The following is a 17,568-nucleotide window of genomic DNA, read 5'->3' as shown; positions in this document are numbered from 1 at the left end:
ATAACATTTTAGGTCCTAAGATATTTAGTAAAACTTGTTAACTCTCACACCATGTTGAACAGAGTACAATTCATTTGTGTACATCTAACAATTTTTGGTAAAACCTGAAACTAATCGATTTAGATACATATGTGATTATACTTGTATGTGTTTATGGAAATGGCAATAAGAAATGATTTTCGTATGTCTGCCTATCCCTCCGTTCGGCTTTCAGTTCGTCTGTTCAGGCGATAATTTCAGTTTAGTTGTTTTTTGATTAAAGTCTAAATATAGTACTTGTATTATACTATAACTAAATCACAAATTAAGCTATAAAGTAAAACTTGGTACAAGAGATTACCGTAGGGAGAGACATCTGTGGTTCAAACATTTTTGAAATGTGCAGTTGTTGTTCCGCCTTCTAATAGCTGTAATGCGTATATCTCACAAATGACTTAAGCTACAGCAAACCAGTTGACAATATTTAGCATTCTAGCATTTTTTTGAGACGATGTTAGAGCGGACCTTATCTGATAATATCCAGGTTCAACCACCATACATATGCTATATTCGAAAACTATTGATAACTCTCTACGGCAGATTATCTCCTGAATCAGTATAAAAGAATGGAAAATGCCCACTTTTAGGTGAAAAACCAAGTCTTAGCAAATACTCGACCAATATTAACCAAACTTAGAATATAACTTGCCTGGAACGTCAGTTAACGACAATTAATATAGGTATATATCGGAATTAAATGATGGTGCTAATGTGTGCTAACTCTTTACCATAACTAGTCGAAATCCAACTATACGTTTTCGAGACCCATATTCTGCTCTGTGGTCTTTGACGTTGGCTCTCAACTGGCTGAATTTGACCGTCTATAGTTCTTCGTTGGTTGTGTCTGGATTGTTTCTTGGCTTGATCTCGCTTAACCACTATTTAGACTTTGCTTGACCTCTAACTTGAACCAGCTTGGCCAATAGGTTGGTACTAGCTTGATATTGCCTGACTCAAGAGATCTCGTTTGACCCTTAGCTCTATTCCCAACTCGAACTTGCTTGAGGCCTGAGATAATCTTCTTTTAACCCTTGCTTGACCGCGCTTAGAAGTCCGAAATAACCATTATAAGTTTGGATGATGTACAGATGCTCTTTAAGTAGGGATAAGATCAAGAAGGGCGTGAGATTTATGCGCCTACTGATTTATCGGTGTTATAACTATATTATAAACTATTATATTTCATGTTGAAATTGTTTTTCGAGAACTAGTAAAAGGCTAGTTAAAATCCTGTTGATCAAATTTCGAACTAAGCGAACCATACCGCCCTATATTTCATGATTTTAACGCTCTTGCCTTTTCTTACTCGGCTAATTCAGCACGTATGCGGATTGCGCCCCTCTCGTCGGTTGGGCGGGAGGAGGGTAATCATTCGGGTATTATTGTTATCATTATTATTCGCTTCATACTTACTTTCCCTACGAGTATTATCGACGCTTGTTTACATTTTTTTACCACAAGTGATAAATGGCGCCCAACAAAAATAGTTCTTGTCTTTTTATTTAATATATACATATTAACATACAAACATGTAAAACCCACAGACAACCCAAACTTGCAACCATATTTTTGCTCTGATTTTTTATTATTTCTTCGCACTTTTCTTTCTGACTTATATATGTGCGAAAAGATAAATATACAGTAATAGCTAACTAATGCTACGCCATTCCGGTGAAGGTTTCTCAGATCAAGAAACGTCTGGTGTTTAATAATGAATGAAATGCATTTACATCAACAAAGAGTACTAAAAGCCATGATCAAAGTTTATGTCTTCAGTTAATTTTTGCGATTCTAATATGCTAGGCTCCGTGTTATGAATTCCGATAGTAAGTAAAATAAATTTAATTAACGACTTTTAAAGATACTAATTTGTTTGTTTCACAGTTCAGCTCTACGTTTCCTTTTTTCGTTTCCAGTCTATAAATTCGGTAAAATAAGTAATAAATAGCCAATAATACGAATATCAGCGTTATTGTGGCAATAATTATCTCGCTATGATATTGTGGCCAAGTGGCCAGGAATTTGCTCAAACTGATGTCACTCATTGAAGGTACACACTCCTGTCTATTACCTGGCAGCAGTTCGAAGCCCGCAAAACAACTGCAATTACCCGGTGCACTACAATATCCATTCACACAACTGTCACTCGAATTACTTAGGCTATTCCCACGTTGCGGCACACAAATATCGGCGCTTTTATTTTGCTGCAGCCGCCAACCCTGGCCACAGGTACACAAGCCATCCGAGCATGTGCCATTGATGCAGCGTTCGTGGCACAACTGTTGCTGGGAATTTGCTGTTATTGGCTCACATTGCCGGCCCCGTTTCTTGGCAAAACCTTCGTTGCACTCACAGTGCTCTGCAGCAATGCATTTGCCATTGATGCAACCATTCGTACAAAAGGCCGTACAATGTGTGCCGTTGCCCACGTAGCCCGCACAGCAAATCTGTATCGTTTCTCCAGCCTATTCCGCGGGAGAGAGTAAATCAGCTTAGTAATGAATATATTTTGGAAAAATAAATTTTTTTTTTTTTTTTTTTGGTTTTTTATATTTAAAAAGCGCTAACCTTTCCTTGTTTTGTACAACTATGTTTTTCAGCTTGGATTAGAGTTGAAACAAAGGGTAAAAGTAAAATTATTTTTATTTGAAACATTTTAAAGATTTTAAAAACCGACTGTTGTTGTGCCGCCTGGCTTGCCAATTAAAAACTGTCCAGCTGATGAGAAGACGATATGTCAATAATGTGGTAATGTCAAGCTAATCGCTCAACACCATGCATCAGTTGGAGAACTGAACGCATATAAACCACACAAGTCACTATGTAGTTTTTTAAGACTAAAAATTCTTTGCTGTGATTGTCGCAACATAGCATTATTTTTAGCTCATTAATATCGGGTTATCAACATTCTGCAGAAAACGATGAAAATACTGAGAAAGTTAAATACGAGTGACGGCCGTTTTCAGAAATCAACTCCGAAATTCACTTTCTCTTTGGTCTTACGTCAGAAAATAAAATGATTTAGTCACATTTATGGTTTCACAGTTATATCAATAAAAACCACTGTGTCAGCTTTCAAGGGTTTTCCGGGTCATGGCAAAACCAAAAATGTCTCAGAAAAGGCTTGTTTTAGATTTAAATGCTTTTATGTATATGCTATTAATATACATATGGCAACTAAGTAATTGCGCAATTAAAAAAAAAAAATAAAAGACCATTTTTTCATGGAACTAAATAACTTTATTCTGTAATGTATTGCCCATTTTGATCAATGAAGTTTTGCCATCTTCCAGGCAGAATCACAATCCCACGTTCATAAAATTTCTGGTTTTTATTAGCAAAAAACTGAATCAGGTACGATTTGACATCATCATCATTATTGAAATTTTTACCATTCAAGGAGTTTTGTAAAGATCGAAACAAAAAGTAATCCGATGGTGCAAGGACTATATGGTGGATGTGGCAAAACATCCCAACCAAGCTCCAATAGTTTATGCCGAGTGACCAAAGATGTGTGTGGCCTTGCATTGTCATGATGGAATACAACACCTATTCGATTTATCAATTCGGACCGCTTTTCTTCAACTGCATTGTTTAATTTCGTTAGTTGTTCAATGTAGACAACAGAATTGATCGTTCGGTTGGGTGGTAAGAGTTCAAAGTAGACAATTCCTTTATAGTCCAACCAAACTGATAACAAAACCTTCTTTTGATGAATACCAGCTTTTGTTGTTGTTTGAGCTCGTTCATCTGGCCTGCTCCACGATCTTTTCCGCTTGATATTGTTGTAAACAACCCATTTTTCATCACCAGTTATCATCATTTACATTACGTTTCTTTAGCAAATCGCAGCTGTTAATGCGTTGCGTTAACTGCGTTTCTTTCAGTTCGTGAGGAACCCATATATCGAGTTTTTGAACATAGCCAAGTTGTTTTAAGTGATTTTCAATGCATGTATGTGATACCTTAAGCTTCTCTGCAATCTCACGTGTTGTACTGTGACGATCCGAATCGATTATTGCTTTGATTAGGTCGTCATCAACTTCAACTGGAGGACCAGAGCGTTTTTCATCTTTGAGCGAAAAATCACCAGAACGAATTTTGGCAAAACCAATTTTGACACTGCCGTTCTTTTATGGCTTCGTCGCCATAAACAGCATATAACTTTTTGTGAGCTTGCGATGCGTTTTTACCTTTGCAAAAATAAAAAAGCAAAATATGACGAAAATGTTCCTTTTGATCTTCTATTTTTCAACGAACGCCAAACGAAAACTACGCAACCGATCAAAAAACTTTATTTTACTGATTGACAGCTGAATTGCCAATTATCAAATAACAAAATGTGTTTTACATTTGGACTACGCCAGCAAACTTAAAAATTCAACTAAGTGAAGTCCGCAATTACTTAGTTGCCAACCCATTTATGTGTACATATGTTTTAAAAAAAGCATTAATTTCAAGTCAGCCTACCACCCTTTCACGCATATAAGTATGTATCATCTTGCTACACGCTTGCGATTTTGAACAATAGCTGCTTACATCAAAGGGCCATTTGACTTGCATATCTAGTTTTTCGCACATCGAGTCCAAATAGTTCTTTTTATATAATTTGAGGAACATTGAACATATCAATATTCTAATTTTGGTGCAACATTGAAAGGAAGTCATATCCAACGGTTCAAAGAACGCTTAATGACGAAAACTTTTTGAAAAGCATTCTGTGCCGAAAAACTCTAGCGACGAAAAAAGTATCAACTTGCTATTTTTCGCACGGTGTGGCAATGATTCTGTTTAAAATCACAAAATTAACTGCAGAAACAATCAATCAGCACATATTGAAGAAGTGCTTTGGAATATAAAACTTACAAATATTTAATATTATCTTTAAAACTCATGAAGTTGTGTTTGCATATATCATGCATACCGACTTTAATATTTTTATCGCAAAATGAATGCATTACACCACAATTTCTATGCCCAACTTAAGAATAGTAAACAAAAAATTTAAAGAGCTATGTTAAAGCAGAGCCGAAATTTAAATATTCTTCGAAATTTTAAGAAGTAAAGACTTTGGAAATGTGCATAATTTATTCCCAGAGATGTCTTATGATGACAGTCACATTCATTTCGCGGAGTTTAGAAAAAATCAGCAATTTTTGTATATTGTAGTTTAGTCGTAAGCAATGTATATCACTTATGTATTATATATTCTATAAATATTATGCATACATTTGACTAGCAGCTTTGTCAAAGCTGCCTTCAGAAAGTTCACTATTACAGTGACCTTAAAACTGTTATCTATAGCAATACAAGTCTTATGAAGAGAAAAGATTAAATTGTTTATTTCTTTGTTTGTTTGAATTAAACAGGCGCCAAAACTACTTAACGGATTTAAAAAATTATTTCACCGTTGGGAAACTAAACAATTCCCGGTAAACATTGGGTATATTATATATATTTTCAAAAATGTTAAGAATCCTTACTCAAACGCTAATAATGTAACACAGAGTGTAAAAATATTAGCTAAAAAATTTATTATATAGCGTGCGTTGCGTATACTATTGATAATAGTGCAAAATAATGCATTACGACTTGGCAGAACATACAATTACAGGTTGGTTGAAAAGCTTCTGTGCTCGAAATAAAAAATTACTGTTATTGGTACGAAATATTATATTTTATTCAATGATAAACTCCCTTAACTTCATTACACTTATTCCAATGAACCTCCAATAATTTTATGTCATCCCTATAATGACTGTCCGGATGCTCTACAAAATACCCGTCTACGGCTGTAATAGCTTCTTCATTCGACGAAAAACGCTTTCCACGATGGAATTGTTTCAGGTTTCTGAAGAGGTAGGTCAAATCTGGTGAATACGGTGGATGCTCAAGCAATTCGCAATTTCACGCTTAGTCAAACTTGGATCTTCACTAATAATATTATGAACTTGCTCAATGATTTCTAGTGTAGTTGCGTCCGACAGCATTAAATAAAAGCGTCGCTTATGTAAAAGAAGTCAATGTCATGAAATAAAGAAGAAACGGTCGTGTGCGGAGTTAAATATAACTTATATAAGAATTTTCAAACAGAGTTGACTTTACACCATATATATCGCGCAATATCTTAATAAAACTCCGATGTAATTTTTGTTGTAACTTCATAAATATACAAAATCCATATAAAAGCATTGTGTTTTACAGGCGGTAGTCCTACTAGTCAACAAGTCTCATGAGAATCTGGTATTGAGAAGAGGAGTGCTACCGCCCACTTTTAGATAACGTGTAACTATGTCATGATATTTTTCCTAATAAAATTGTAAATCTAAACCCTTTGTTTTCAACACTTTTCGCTGTGATGCCAGAACTTTCGTTTGCACGAACTTATTACCAGTTTCCTTTTATTGAATATGTATATAAATATGTATATGTTATTCTAAAAATACATAAACGCCCACTAATCTTTGCTGCAAGCACTTTATCTATGTTAGCATATGAGTATTCAATGCCAAGCTCCTCATTATATCGTGTTGCTAAATTAGAATTCCGTTTTCCTTGAGTTCTGCCATTAACCTCTTCACGTTTATCATTCTTATGACACAGTAAAGTGTAAAGAAAATGGATTGGGATGGTTCGCTCAACTCTCTCAAGAATAGATATGATGCTAAATATAATGAGGAAAAGTCGTATCATGAGTCGAAGATAAATATGCCGCTATGTAATAACAAAAATAGTTGCAATGAAACCGATAGGTAAGGTTAAGTTAGTCTGGTAGGTTACTGAGCCACGCATATACCAACTTTGGTTCTTTGCATTACCAGATGGAGTTCAGGTACTAGGTCCATGAAGAGTAGTCATCCTTTATAATGCCTGCGCTTGTCGTGAATTTTGTGACCTGGCACCTAGTAAAAGTGAAGTCGCTTACTTGCGGCGACACTCTCCACTGCTGCCCTGCTTTCTAAGGTACTTGTGGCCGATATGCGAAACAAGGTAAAAGCCCTGATTGGTGCTTGGCTATTCACGTAAATGTTGACTGAGGCTAGCTCTGCGGCATTCCAATAGCGAGCACCTTTGCTTGAAATATACCGCAGCGGTGTGTCAGCTTAAAAGGCTGCCTTATGCCCATTTCTAAACAGTATATCCCTGCATCAACATCCGTATAAATATCTAATGTGTTGCGCGCATCTAACATGCCTTTACGTCAACCATCATTTTCTATGTTTACTCTGAACTTTCTTTCCCAATTGAAAAGTGGGATCATGAATGGTAGTCGGTACTTGCCAAACCCACATTACCCACGGAGCTATACCCGTACGTTCTATATGTCAATTCTCCTGCAGCCTTTACACTTGTAGTCGCCTCGCCGATTTTGCCGCCAATTTTCAGCGAAAAGGTCTATAGGTTACGCACAGCGCAGCGAGCCTCTGAACCCTTTCCATTGGCTTTCGGTAGGTATATTTCTATAAGCTTCTCCATCACACTACTGTACTATAAAGGAGAATTGCTCTTACAATCGCTGTGTAGCATCAGAGCATGGTGAAGAAAGTCTCCCAGGTTATGACGAGCATTTGCCTACACGCTTATAAGGAATTGGTGGCCTTTCTTACTCTTTCATCCACATTGTGCTTCCACAGCAGTTTGCTGTCCAAGAATACCGCAAGGTATTTGGTGCGGTTCTTGAGAGATGTTGTGTCCTATTCATCGAATGGAGCCCCCATGCCAGAACCGTTTTTTCTCGGTTCAAACACAGACCCGCTTGCGATGCCGAATTCTGGACTGTATTGAGAGTGGTGGTCATAATACTGCTAATGGTAAGTAGGCACCTTCCCTTTATTAAGATAGCCATGTAGTCTGCATATGACCCAGTGTTATAGCTGTCTTTCGATTTTCGCTACCGAAGGCACAATAATATATACAAATGACATCTTGTATATACATACGTTGTAAAAGGAGCACTGCTCTGTTGTTTTCCGAGTTCATTGATTTTTGCGGTCTATTGCCCTCTGCCGCAGCAGATTGTTGCTTTTATTTGCAGTACTCTTTTAAACAGCGCTTCTTCGCGTAGATAAGCCGATAATGATTGCCACCCAACAGTCTTGCGCGTCTACATATGGCTATCAATAATTTCTATAATTTAACAGATTTATTCATTCCGGTGACGAGTGCCGACGCAGAAAGCGGCTGTTCTACTCAATAAGCAAGCAAGTACAAGGAAATCGCCTTGGAACCAACGAGATCACTGCGATTTGTGCAATTTAGTGTTGTTTCTGTACAAATATTTTTTTAACGGAATTTCTTAGCTCAGGTGATCATCACTGCTAAGTAAAAGAAAACAATGAAAACTCATACGGTATACCAGCTCCTTGTAAGCTTTCTGCTGCTTGTAACATGTGTATCTGCATGTGTCGTAAAAGTGCCGTAAGTTTGTCTTCATTGAATAATACGAATATGAAAATAAAATTTCGAAAGTAGATTATTTCGACAGAGCATTAAATACCCCTGTCGTGAAGGAATCATCGCAAAGACATACTGAATTCTAATATACTAGCAGTAGCATCAAGTAGTTGGAACTACGAAAGTAGCTTCGTCGGGAAGGCGGTTACTTACTGATTTAATTGTGAACTGCCAGGATAGGAAGTAAAATAGTTCAGGAAACACGGAAGCAGTTCTTTTGGGGTTAACTTTTCGGTTTAGTAAACTTAAAGCACTTAGTAGAGCGTTATATTAGTTACTTGTGGATTTGTATCTCTCAATTGCAGATATTTTAAGTCAATTTCGAAGAATAGCTTGTTTCACGACAGATTTCCACTACTCCATTCGAAACTCTTTAGTGATTTAAGAATCTGGAAAAGTATATTTTAATAGCAAATTTTTGAACCACAGAACACCCAAAACTCGTGTATCACTCGTGACAATGCGCAAATATCCAGTGGATGCGAAGTGTACAAATTGTACCCCAACTCAGAACCCCTTGGTGCTACGTACAGTCAAAGAGGTGAGCACAGTCTTAACCTGTTAATACGCAAATACTAACGCATATCTTTTTCGATTACAGACGTACACGGACATGGACGAGGTATGCTGCGAAGGTTATATTAGAGACGCAAAAACCGGGTATGTTTTATAGACTGAACTCCATATTACGCATATTAGCTCAACACTCTCTTCTCACACACAGAGACTGCCTGCCAAACTGCGTGGACTGCAAGGGAGGCAAGTGCGTGCGTCCTGATGTATGTCTCTGTGTCGAAGGCTTCAACAATCTGAAGAATACTACCGTCTGTGAACCGGAATGCAGTGAACCCTGCATTAATGGACAATGCGTTGAGCCGGAGAAGTGTGCCTGCAATGAGGGCTACAATTTCATCAACGGCAGTACCACAGAATGCGAGACGCGGTGTTTGACGGATTGCACAAATGGGCGTTGTGATTCGTCGTATAAATGTACGTGCAATTTCGGCTACGAGCGCAACGAGATGCTGGATGTGTGTACTCCTATCTGTGAAGAGCCCTGTGAGAATGGCTTTTGTAAAGCTCCTAACGAGTGTCACTGTCTTAACGGTTATGAGTTGCGGCTGGGCACCTTGGGAAAGTGTGAGCCAGTATGTCAAGGTGGCTGCCCCAACGGCTATTGCATCGCACCGAATGTTTGCAAATGCCAGGAGGGCGCCTATAACCTTATTGGACTTGCCTGTGTGCCCAACTGCATAGATAAATGCGTAAACGCACATTGTACTTCACCCAACCAATGCACCTGTCTGGAGGGGTATATCTATCGCAATGACTCGCGCACCGTATGCGAGCCAACTTGTGCACGTGGCTGCCTCAATGGTTTCTGTGATGAACCAGGCCACTGTGAGTGTCATCAGGGCTATACACAGGTGGAGCCGCATGTCTGCCAGCCCGACTGTGCAATGGACTGTATCAATGGACACTGCAGCGCGCCCAATACGTGTACTTGCAACGAGGGCTACATCTTTAAGAACGGCTCACTTACTGAATGCGAACCGCATTGTCCGCGTGGTTGCAAGAACGGTGAATGCGTTAGTCCAGGTGTATGCAGTTGCTTGCCGGGCTACCAATCGCTGCTCTTTTATCTTTGCATACCAGTCTGTAAGCACTCCTGCGTCCATGGCACATGCACCGCACCGGACACCTGTCGCTGTTTTAGCGGTTATCGCCCGAATTCGGAACGGCCTTACGAGTGTGAACCAGTTTGTAATTTCGACTGTGGACATGGACACTGCATTGCACCGGGTATTTGCCAATGTGAAACAGGTTATACAAAAAAATGGTTGACAGGACGTTGCGAACCGCATTGTACACAAAAGTGCATCAACAGCATTTGTGCGGCGGGCGGTGTGTGCCGTTGCTACGAGGGTTTCCGGTTACGCAAAGGATCAAACAACATCTGCGATCCCATTTGCCTACCGCAGTGCATCAATAGCAATTGTGTTGAGCCGGACATGTGCGATTGCTGGAGTGGTTATTCGGAGACACGTCATCACAATTATTGTGTCGCACATTGTCGGCCGTCGTGTGAGAATGGCAAGTGTGTGGCGCCCAATAAGTGCCAGTGCAGCGATGGTTATCGTGTGACGAACTCCAGCGAACCGCACCGTTGTCAGGCGATCTGCAAAGAGACTTGTATTAACGCTGAGTGTCTGCGGCCGGATGAGTGTGTTTGCCTTGAAGGATATAAGTTCCTCAATGACAGCCGCACGGAGTGTGCGCCGTCATGTGAACAGGACTGCGGTCACGGCAAATGTATTGGACCGAACGCTTGCAGTTGTGATCTCGGTTATCGCCTTAAGCTAAGCAATGACACCGATCTGCCGGTTTGCGTAGCCTATTGTAATGAGTGGAACTGTTTGAATGGAAAATGTGATGTAAACGGTATATGTCAATGCATAGAAGGTATGATTTACAACGAGCGACGTGGGGCATGTGTTTCCAGGTTGGGTTCTGTGGAGGAACACATAGCGCTGAGGTAAGATAGATAACTAGATAACGACAGTTTGTGATGAATTATATAAAATGATACTATGTTTAATATTATAGTGGCGTCTCGGTTTCGCGCTGGACTATCGGCACAATGGTATTCTTACTTGTTGCCTTATGTGGACTGGCTTTAATATTAGTATATCGTGAATATGCGCGGAGACGTTTCCGGGAGAAGCACGGCGTGCGATTGATAGAAAACCCAACGTTCGGCATTGTAATGCCAGGCGCGGGAGAAGAAGATGGCCTCAATGTGCAGGATGACGAGGAGAGCTGATCGAAGATGTGCTAATAAAATCGTTCTCTAGTATGGTGAAATTGTGATCAAAAAGCTCCGAAAATATCAAAAAACCCCTTTATTAGTTTTAAGAAAATTATGTAATTGAAAATGAGTGTTTACTCATAGGGTTTAATATTAACCGTCTTATGTTTAAAGAGTACCCTAATTAAATACAGTTTGCACCAAAAAGATCTGATTGATTCTGCTTAATACCTATTTAAATTGAAGTTGTAGAGGAGAAAGGCGTGAGCCTCTGTAAATAAAAATTATATGTATTTACCACAGTTTAACTGTGCTTAGAATATTGAACTGATACATTTGTAACAATATTTTATAACACTTTAATTTTGCTTCTTTACCTATACTACTTAATTATAAATATGACGACTATTTTGAATATCAACGTTGAAATATACACATATACACATCCGCAACCACTTTTTACTAAGGAATTCGTACAACGTCCACATTCCGCGACATGTTTTTTAGTCCAACCTGGTTTTCTGTAAGAATACAAGTAGCAGTCAATAGAATAGAATTTGATTGTACACGAAGCTTAGCTTCTTAACAGTTCTTACCTCTTTTCGCCACATTGTAAGTATTTTCACAACTAATACGACAAAGAAAAAACAACACTAAAAACGCCAGTGGTAGCGAAAGCACTCCGAGTATGATGTACGATCGAAAAGATTTCAGAAATTCAGTTCCGGCAGGAATGCTGGCAACACAGATATCCTTGACGTTTGGAGCACTCAGAAGATATCCTTTGTTGCACTCACAGGTTTCTGGTTCAATGCAGCGACCATTCGGACAACCGCTGGTGCAAACTGGATCGCATACATTTGCAGCACTCAGAATATATCCCTTGCTGCACTCACAGGTTTCTGGCGCAGCGCACCGACCATTCGGACAACCGCTAGAGCAAACTGGATCGCAGACGTTCGGAGCACTCAGAATATATCCTTTGTTGCACTCACAGGTTTCTGGTTCAATACAGCGACCATTCGGACACCCGCTGGTGCAAACTGGATCGCAGACGTTCGGAGCACTCAGAATATATCCCGTATTGCACTCACAGGTTTCTGGCGCAGCGCACCGACCATTCGCACAACCGCTGGAGCAAACTGGATTGCATACATTTGTAGCACTCAGAATATATCCCTTATTGCACTCACAGGTTTCTGGCGCAGCGCACCGACCATTCGGACAACCGCTTGTACACACTGGATCGCAGACGTTCGGAGCTTTCAGAATATATCCCTTGTTGCACTCACAGGTTTCTGGCGCAGCGCACCGACCATTCGGACAACCGCTTGTACACACTGGATCGCAGACGTTCGGAGCTTTCAGAATATATCCCTTGTTGCACTCACAGGTTTCTGGCGCAGCGCACCGACCATTCGGACAACCGCTGGTGCAAACTGGATCGCAGACGTTCGGAGCACTCAGACGATATCCTTTGTTGCACTCACAGGTTTCTGGCGCAGCGCACCGACCATTCGGACAACCGCTGGTGCAAACTGGATCGCAGACGTTCGGAGCTTTCAGAATATATCCCTTATTGCACTCACAGGTTTCTGGCGCAGCGCACCGACCATTCGGACAACCGCTGGTGCAAACTGGATTGCATACGTTCGGAGCACTCAGAATATATCCCTTGTTGCACTCACAGGTTTCTGGCGCAGCGCACCGACCATTCGGACAACCGCTGGTGCAAACTGGATTGCATACGTTCGGAGCACTCAGAATGTATCCCTTATTGCACTCACAGGTTTCTGGCGCAGCGCACCGACCATTCGGACAACCGCTTGTACACACCGGATCGCAGACGTTTGTAGCATTCACAATATATCCCTTGTTGCACTCACAGATTTCTGGTTCAATGCAGCGACTATTCGGACAACCGCTGGTGCAAACTGGATCGCAGACGTTCGGAGCACTCAGACGATATCCCTTGTTGCACTCACAGGTTTCTGGCGCAGCGCACCGACCATTCGGACAACCGCTTGTACACACTGGATCGCAGACGTTCGGAGCACTCAGAATATATCCTTTGTTGCACTCACAGGTTTCTTGTTCAATACAGCGACCATTCGGACACCCGCTGGTGCAAACTGGATCGCAGACGTTCGGAGCACTCAGAATATATCCCTTGTTGCACTCACAGGTTTCTGGCGCAGCGCACCGACCATTCGCACAACCGCTGGTGCAAACTGGATTGCATACGTTCGGAGCACTCAGAATATATCCTTTGTTGCACTCACAGGTTTCTGGCGCAGCGCACCGACCATTCGGACAACCGCTTGTACACACTGGATCGCAGACGTTTGTAGCATTCACAATATATCCCTTGTTGCACTCACAGATTTCTGGTTCAATGCAGCGACTATTCGGACAACCGCTTGTACACACTGGATCGCAGACGTTCGGAGCACTCAGAATATATCCCTTGTTGCACTCACAGGTTTCTGGCGCAGCGCACCGACCATTTTTACATCTACTGGAGCAGATTGGTGTACATTTTTCGTTTAGCATTTCATAGCCCTTATTACATGCGCACTGGTTTGGTGCAATGCACTTGCCATTAACGCAATGTTGTTCACAGATAGGTGTGCAAATATTTTTCGACGCTTCTTCGTACCCTTGCTGACATTTACAAAAATTTGGCTCTACGCAATTTCCATTGATGCATTCATCAATACAAAACGGGACGCACGTTTTATTGTTTGATTTTTGGTACCCTTTGACACACTCGCATAGATTTGGGGCACGGCATATGCCATGTCCGCAGCCGCTTTCACAAATCGGCTGACACCGATCACTTACATCTTTTTTGTAGCCGCTTTTGCATATGCACTGATTTGGCGCTTGACAGACACCATTCTTGCAGCCATTTTTACACATTGGCTCACAATCACCTTTGGTATTTTTTTTATAGCCCGGCAAACACTTGCATTTGTTTGGCTCAATGCATTCACCGTTTTTGCAGGGTGGATTACAAACGGGCACGCAGTCGCCAGTTGCGCTCCACACATAGTCGGTACTGCATTTGCATACATTCGGCGCAGTGCAGGTGCCTCTGGTACACTTATCGCAATGTGGTATGCAACTGTTGGAGAAAAAGTGGTTTTGCGCAATTTTATTTAAAGAAAAATCGACACAACTTTTTATAATTGTAGTAAGTGATATACTATATAATCAGTTCCGATATACATTTTATTTTTAAAACTTTATTTTTTCACAACACTTTGTGCACCTACCGAGATTTATTTTTTTTCACGTAGCCGTGGTTACACGCACACTTATTCGGCAAGACGCACTTCCCATTGAAACAGCCCTCTGAGCAGTAAGCTTTACATCCATTTCCATATGGTTTGTATCCTATACAACAAACCCTATGAGTTCCATTGCGGTTTCTCGTTGTGCACTCACTTGCCAATGCGTAGCTTATCATGCCAAGCAGGAGCAGTTGTAACCACAAATTAGATAAGGACATTTTTCCGTTATATCTTATTATTTGCTCTTCCGTTAGTAATAAACAAGCCGCGACACGTTCAAAATCCAACTGATTTCGATATTCGAAGGAACCGTGCAATATTATTCCGATCGTGGAAATATTGTATTAGCGCTAGTACACACACGCATGCACAAATCTGTACTTATAAATATTATTAGCAATGCTAGTATATAAATATAATATCTGCAAATTGCATGTATATGTAAAATAGCGGCACATACTTACAGAAAATCTGTGCAGAAAAGTCCACGAATAGCTTTCGTCCCGACAATAGTTTTATTTGTGAACATTTCATCTACGCATATATGTATGTGTTGGTGCACTGTATATGTATATATAAATCATATATGGTATAAGCATATATTTGTAATCCGTTTCTTTCCTTTCATTCTTTCATTTGGAGTAATCTTTGCAGAAACACAAACATCCGTTCGCATAATGATAATTAATGTATGTTTAAATATTATGAAATAGATTTGCCAAAGCTCGGCTTTGTTCGCGCTTATCGCTACTGCCACGGCATACGAAGTTCACTATGGCATCGAAGTAAGAATATTTTGCAAGGGGGGCTACAAAGTAATTTTATATTGCGTATTTATGAGAAACTTTTCGTTAGTAAGAACACTTTTACCGAAAAACTGTCTCCTAAGCGTAGTTGATTACAACTTATCTGGGTATATAAATTGCCATATATATATACTATACTATAGCATTATATAATATATATGTATATCGGGTTATATTATAAAATCATGATCCATTCTCTGACCTCTGTGCTGAAACAAATATTTGTCGGCGAATCGATAATAAGTTTGTAGTAATGTGATTACCATTTAAGCGGAAGTTGAGCGCGTAGCTCTTTGTGAGACTTCGAAGCGCATCGTCACGCTTCATAGACAAATGAAAATGCAATTGATCTAATTATTCTACAATAAGCTGCCGCTTATTAAGCCTGATGCTGTTTTTCAGCCGATTTTGTACATAAACCGAGCGCAAGTCGAAAAGAAAACTCTGATATGTGGATGTATACAAAACTTTAAAAGAAACAAATTTTTGCTTGAAATTTTACCAATGCGAAAACTCCGAAGGTCAATTGCCCTCTTCGAACTCAAAACGATCCAGTCAGAAAAGCACAAAAATCTAGTTGTAAGATTGTTTACAAATGTTTGAGTTCACGAGAGTGTGCTTTTATATCTACAGTCATAGTCATTTGTATTTATCCTCAATTAAGTAGAGTAGAGTTCGTGGATGCGAGAACCAGAGATTGTAGACGCATGCAGGCATACTATTATCGAAGCTGTTGAATTTTTTTATTTTGGAAAATTTGATTTTGGGTATATAAAGTAGTTAATAATTTATAGCATCGCCCTCCAGGTCGCTTAATCATAATTTCTTACAATTTTATTTGAATTTATATTGAAAAAGCCATTTTAGATATCGAAAATATCTGTAACGTTGTTGTTGGAAACTTTTAACATCAGACAATCTATTCAGTACATCTGTCATCTTTCGGTTAACTAACTGTTTATATTTTATGTTTATATTTTAAGATGATTCTTCGAAGCATCTTCGGTAATACCTGCATGTATTCGATTACATGTCATTTTATCAATTATGGTTATAGTACATTAGTCAATCTAAGAGTTGAAAACCGGTTAGCGAACTCGAAGTGGGCTTAAGGTGTTTAAGTATTTCTTAGTAGAGCTTATATTTAGCATGAAACAATTATAATTGAGTGAGTAATTTTTTCACTGCTTTCAACGCTGAGTGAATATATAAATAATGCTATTTAACAGTACCTTTCAGTTACCTCAGAACGACTGCGGAAGAAAAGTCTTAAAAATATGGAGAAATCAACGGGTCTGCTGCTGCTCTGCATATACTTAACGCTCCAGGTGAAATACAGTGAAAATTTAATAATGCAGTTATAATAAAGAATTTCACTTTCCTAGCAGCTCATCGTCGCGCACCCCCTTCAGAACGACGTCACGGCACAGGCGGAGAATGACACAAAGCTAAATGAATTGCAGCAAACCGAAATATCTAGCTCAAATGAAACAAATTTTGTCAAAGCGCTCGAGCCGGTGATTGTGACAACCCTCGATGGCGTACAAAATTACCTCAACACGCTCATAGCGGAGACTGCGCGTTTTGTCGATGGCGTACTGAAGGAGCTGAAAACGCTGCCCGAGGAAAACGACTACATACGAGAGCTCAAACCACGCTTGACCAACATATTGGCGCGTTTGAATGATCCGGCTTTGGAAGACAGAAAATCACTAATAACTGACATCAGCGTTTTGTATGCAGATTTTGACAACATAGTAGAGCGCAAAGACGACGACAGAGAGCTTAACGTCTTGAAGAAAGTGCTCGATAAATTGCAGTTGCTCGAACTGAATTTTCATGTGCACAACGCTATTGATAGTGCAGTGCGGAAATTCAACATAGCTTTTGAGCAGTTTTGGAATGCGCTAAGCGAAGTGCAGCAGAAGGAGCACCGGCGTCTGGGTGATTGGTATGAGCGTTTTAAAGCCGGCAAAACTAGTGAGGAAAAGTTAAAAGGGTTTGAAGAATTTTTTCAGATGGCTCTTAAATTAGCACCGAGATAATTTAAAGTTAATCAATGATCGCAACCAAGCTGCCTAGTTTTTCAAAATGTAAAAGGAAATTATTTTTCGAGTCTTTAAAGTTTAATAAAGTTGAACAGAAACTTAGCCCAGACTTCTCT

The 17,568-nt window shown here is 39.9% G+C and overlaps 4 protein-coding genes across 5 annotated transcripts in view; 2 read left to right on the top strand and 2 right to left on the bottom strand.

The window, feature by feature from the left end:
• LOC106626182 (fibrillin-2) overlaps positions 1 to 14,889 on the bottom strand; it is a 45,568-nt gene extending 30,679 nt beyond the window's left edge. The window contains exons 1-2 of the mRNA XM_070106556.1: positions 14,581 to 14,889; positions 12,047 to 14,429 (exon numbers count right to left, since the gene is read on the bottom strand). Of these exons, the coding sequence (XP_069962657.1) occupies positions 12,047 to 14,429; positions 14,581 to 14,816 (2,619 nt within the window). The 5' untranslated portion in view covers positions 14,817 to 14,889. The remainder of the gene's footprint in view (positions 1 to 12,046; positions 14,430 to 14,580) is intronic.
• LOC106626538 (protein kinase C-binding protein NELL2) lies at positions 1,535 to 2,788 on the bottom strand. Its single transcript, XM_014246351.3, has 2 exons — positions 2,608 to 2,788; positions 1,535 to 2,504 (listed from the first exon to the last, which is right to left on the bottom strand). Exons 1-2 carry the CDS (start codon positions 2,692 to 2,694, stop codon positions 1,881 to 1,883), a joined length of 711 nt encoding a protein of 236 aa, XP_014101826.3. The 5' UTR covers positions 2,695 to 2,788; the 3' UTR covers positions 1,535 to 1,880.
• LOC106622664 (multiple epidermal growth factor-like domains protein 10) lies at positions 8,181 to 11,511 on the top strand. Its single transcript, XM_014241910.3, has 5 exons — positions 8,181 to 8,457; positions 8,923 to 9,034; positions 9,095 to 9,153; positions 9,218 to 11,029; positions 11,101 to 11,511. The coding sequence occupies exons 1-5, from the start codon at positions 8,375 to 8,377 to the stop codon at positions 11,315 to 11,317; spliced, it is 2,283 nt and encodes a 760-aa protein (XP_014097385.2). The 5' UTR covers positions 8,181 to 8,374; the 3' UTR covers positions 11,318 to 11,511.
• A 1,750-nt stretch (positions 14,890 to 16,639) lies between the features above and the next one.
• Positions 16,640 to 17,554, top strand: LOC106622663 (uncharacterized). Of its 2 annotated transcripts, none has more exons than XM_014241909.3 (2): positions 16,640 to 16,732; positions 16,793 to 17,554. In XM_014241909.3, the coding sequence occupies exons 1-2, from the start codon at positions 16,682 to 16,684 to the stop codon at positions 17,447 to 17,449; spliced, it is 708 nt and encodes a 235-aa protein (XP_014097384.1). In that variant the 5' UTR covers positions 16,640 to 16,681; the 3' UTR covers positions 17,450 to 17,554. The 2 variants fall into 2 exon arrangements, with proteins under 2 accessions (XP_014097384.1, XP_036216011.1); XM_036360118.2 differs by having other exon boundaries at positions 16,790 to 17,554.
• The last annotated feature ends 14 nt before the right edge of the window (positions 17,555 to 17,568 follow it).

The sequence above is a fragment of the Bactrocera oleae genome, chromosome 3 (assembly GCF_042242935.1).
Source record: "Bactrocera oleae isolate idBacOlea1 chromosome 3, idBacOlea1, whole genome shotgun sequence".
Classification (NCBI taxonomy): Eukaryota; Metazoa; Arthropoda; class Insecta; order Diptera; family Tephritidae; genus Bactrocera; species Bactrocera oleae.
The sequence above is the reverse complement of the archived record's forward strand: the minus strand, read 5'-3'. Positions and strand labels throughout refer to the sequence as shown.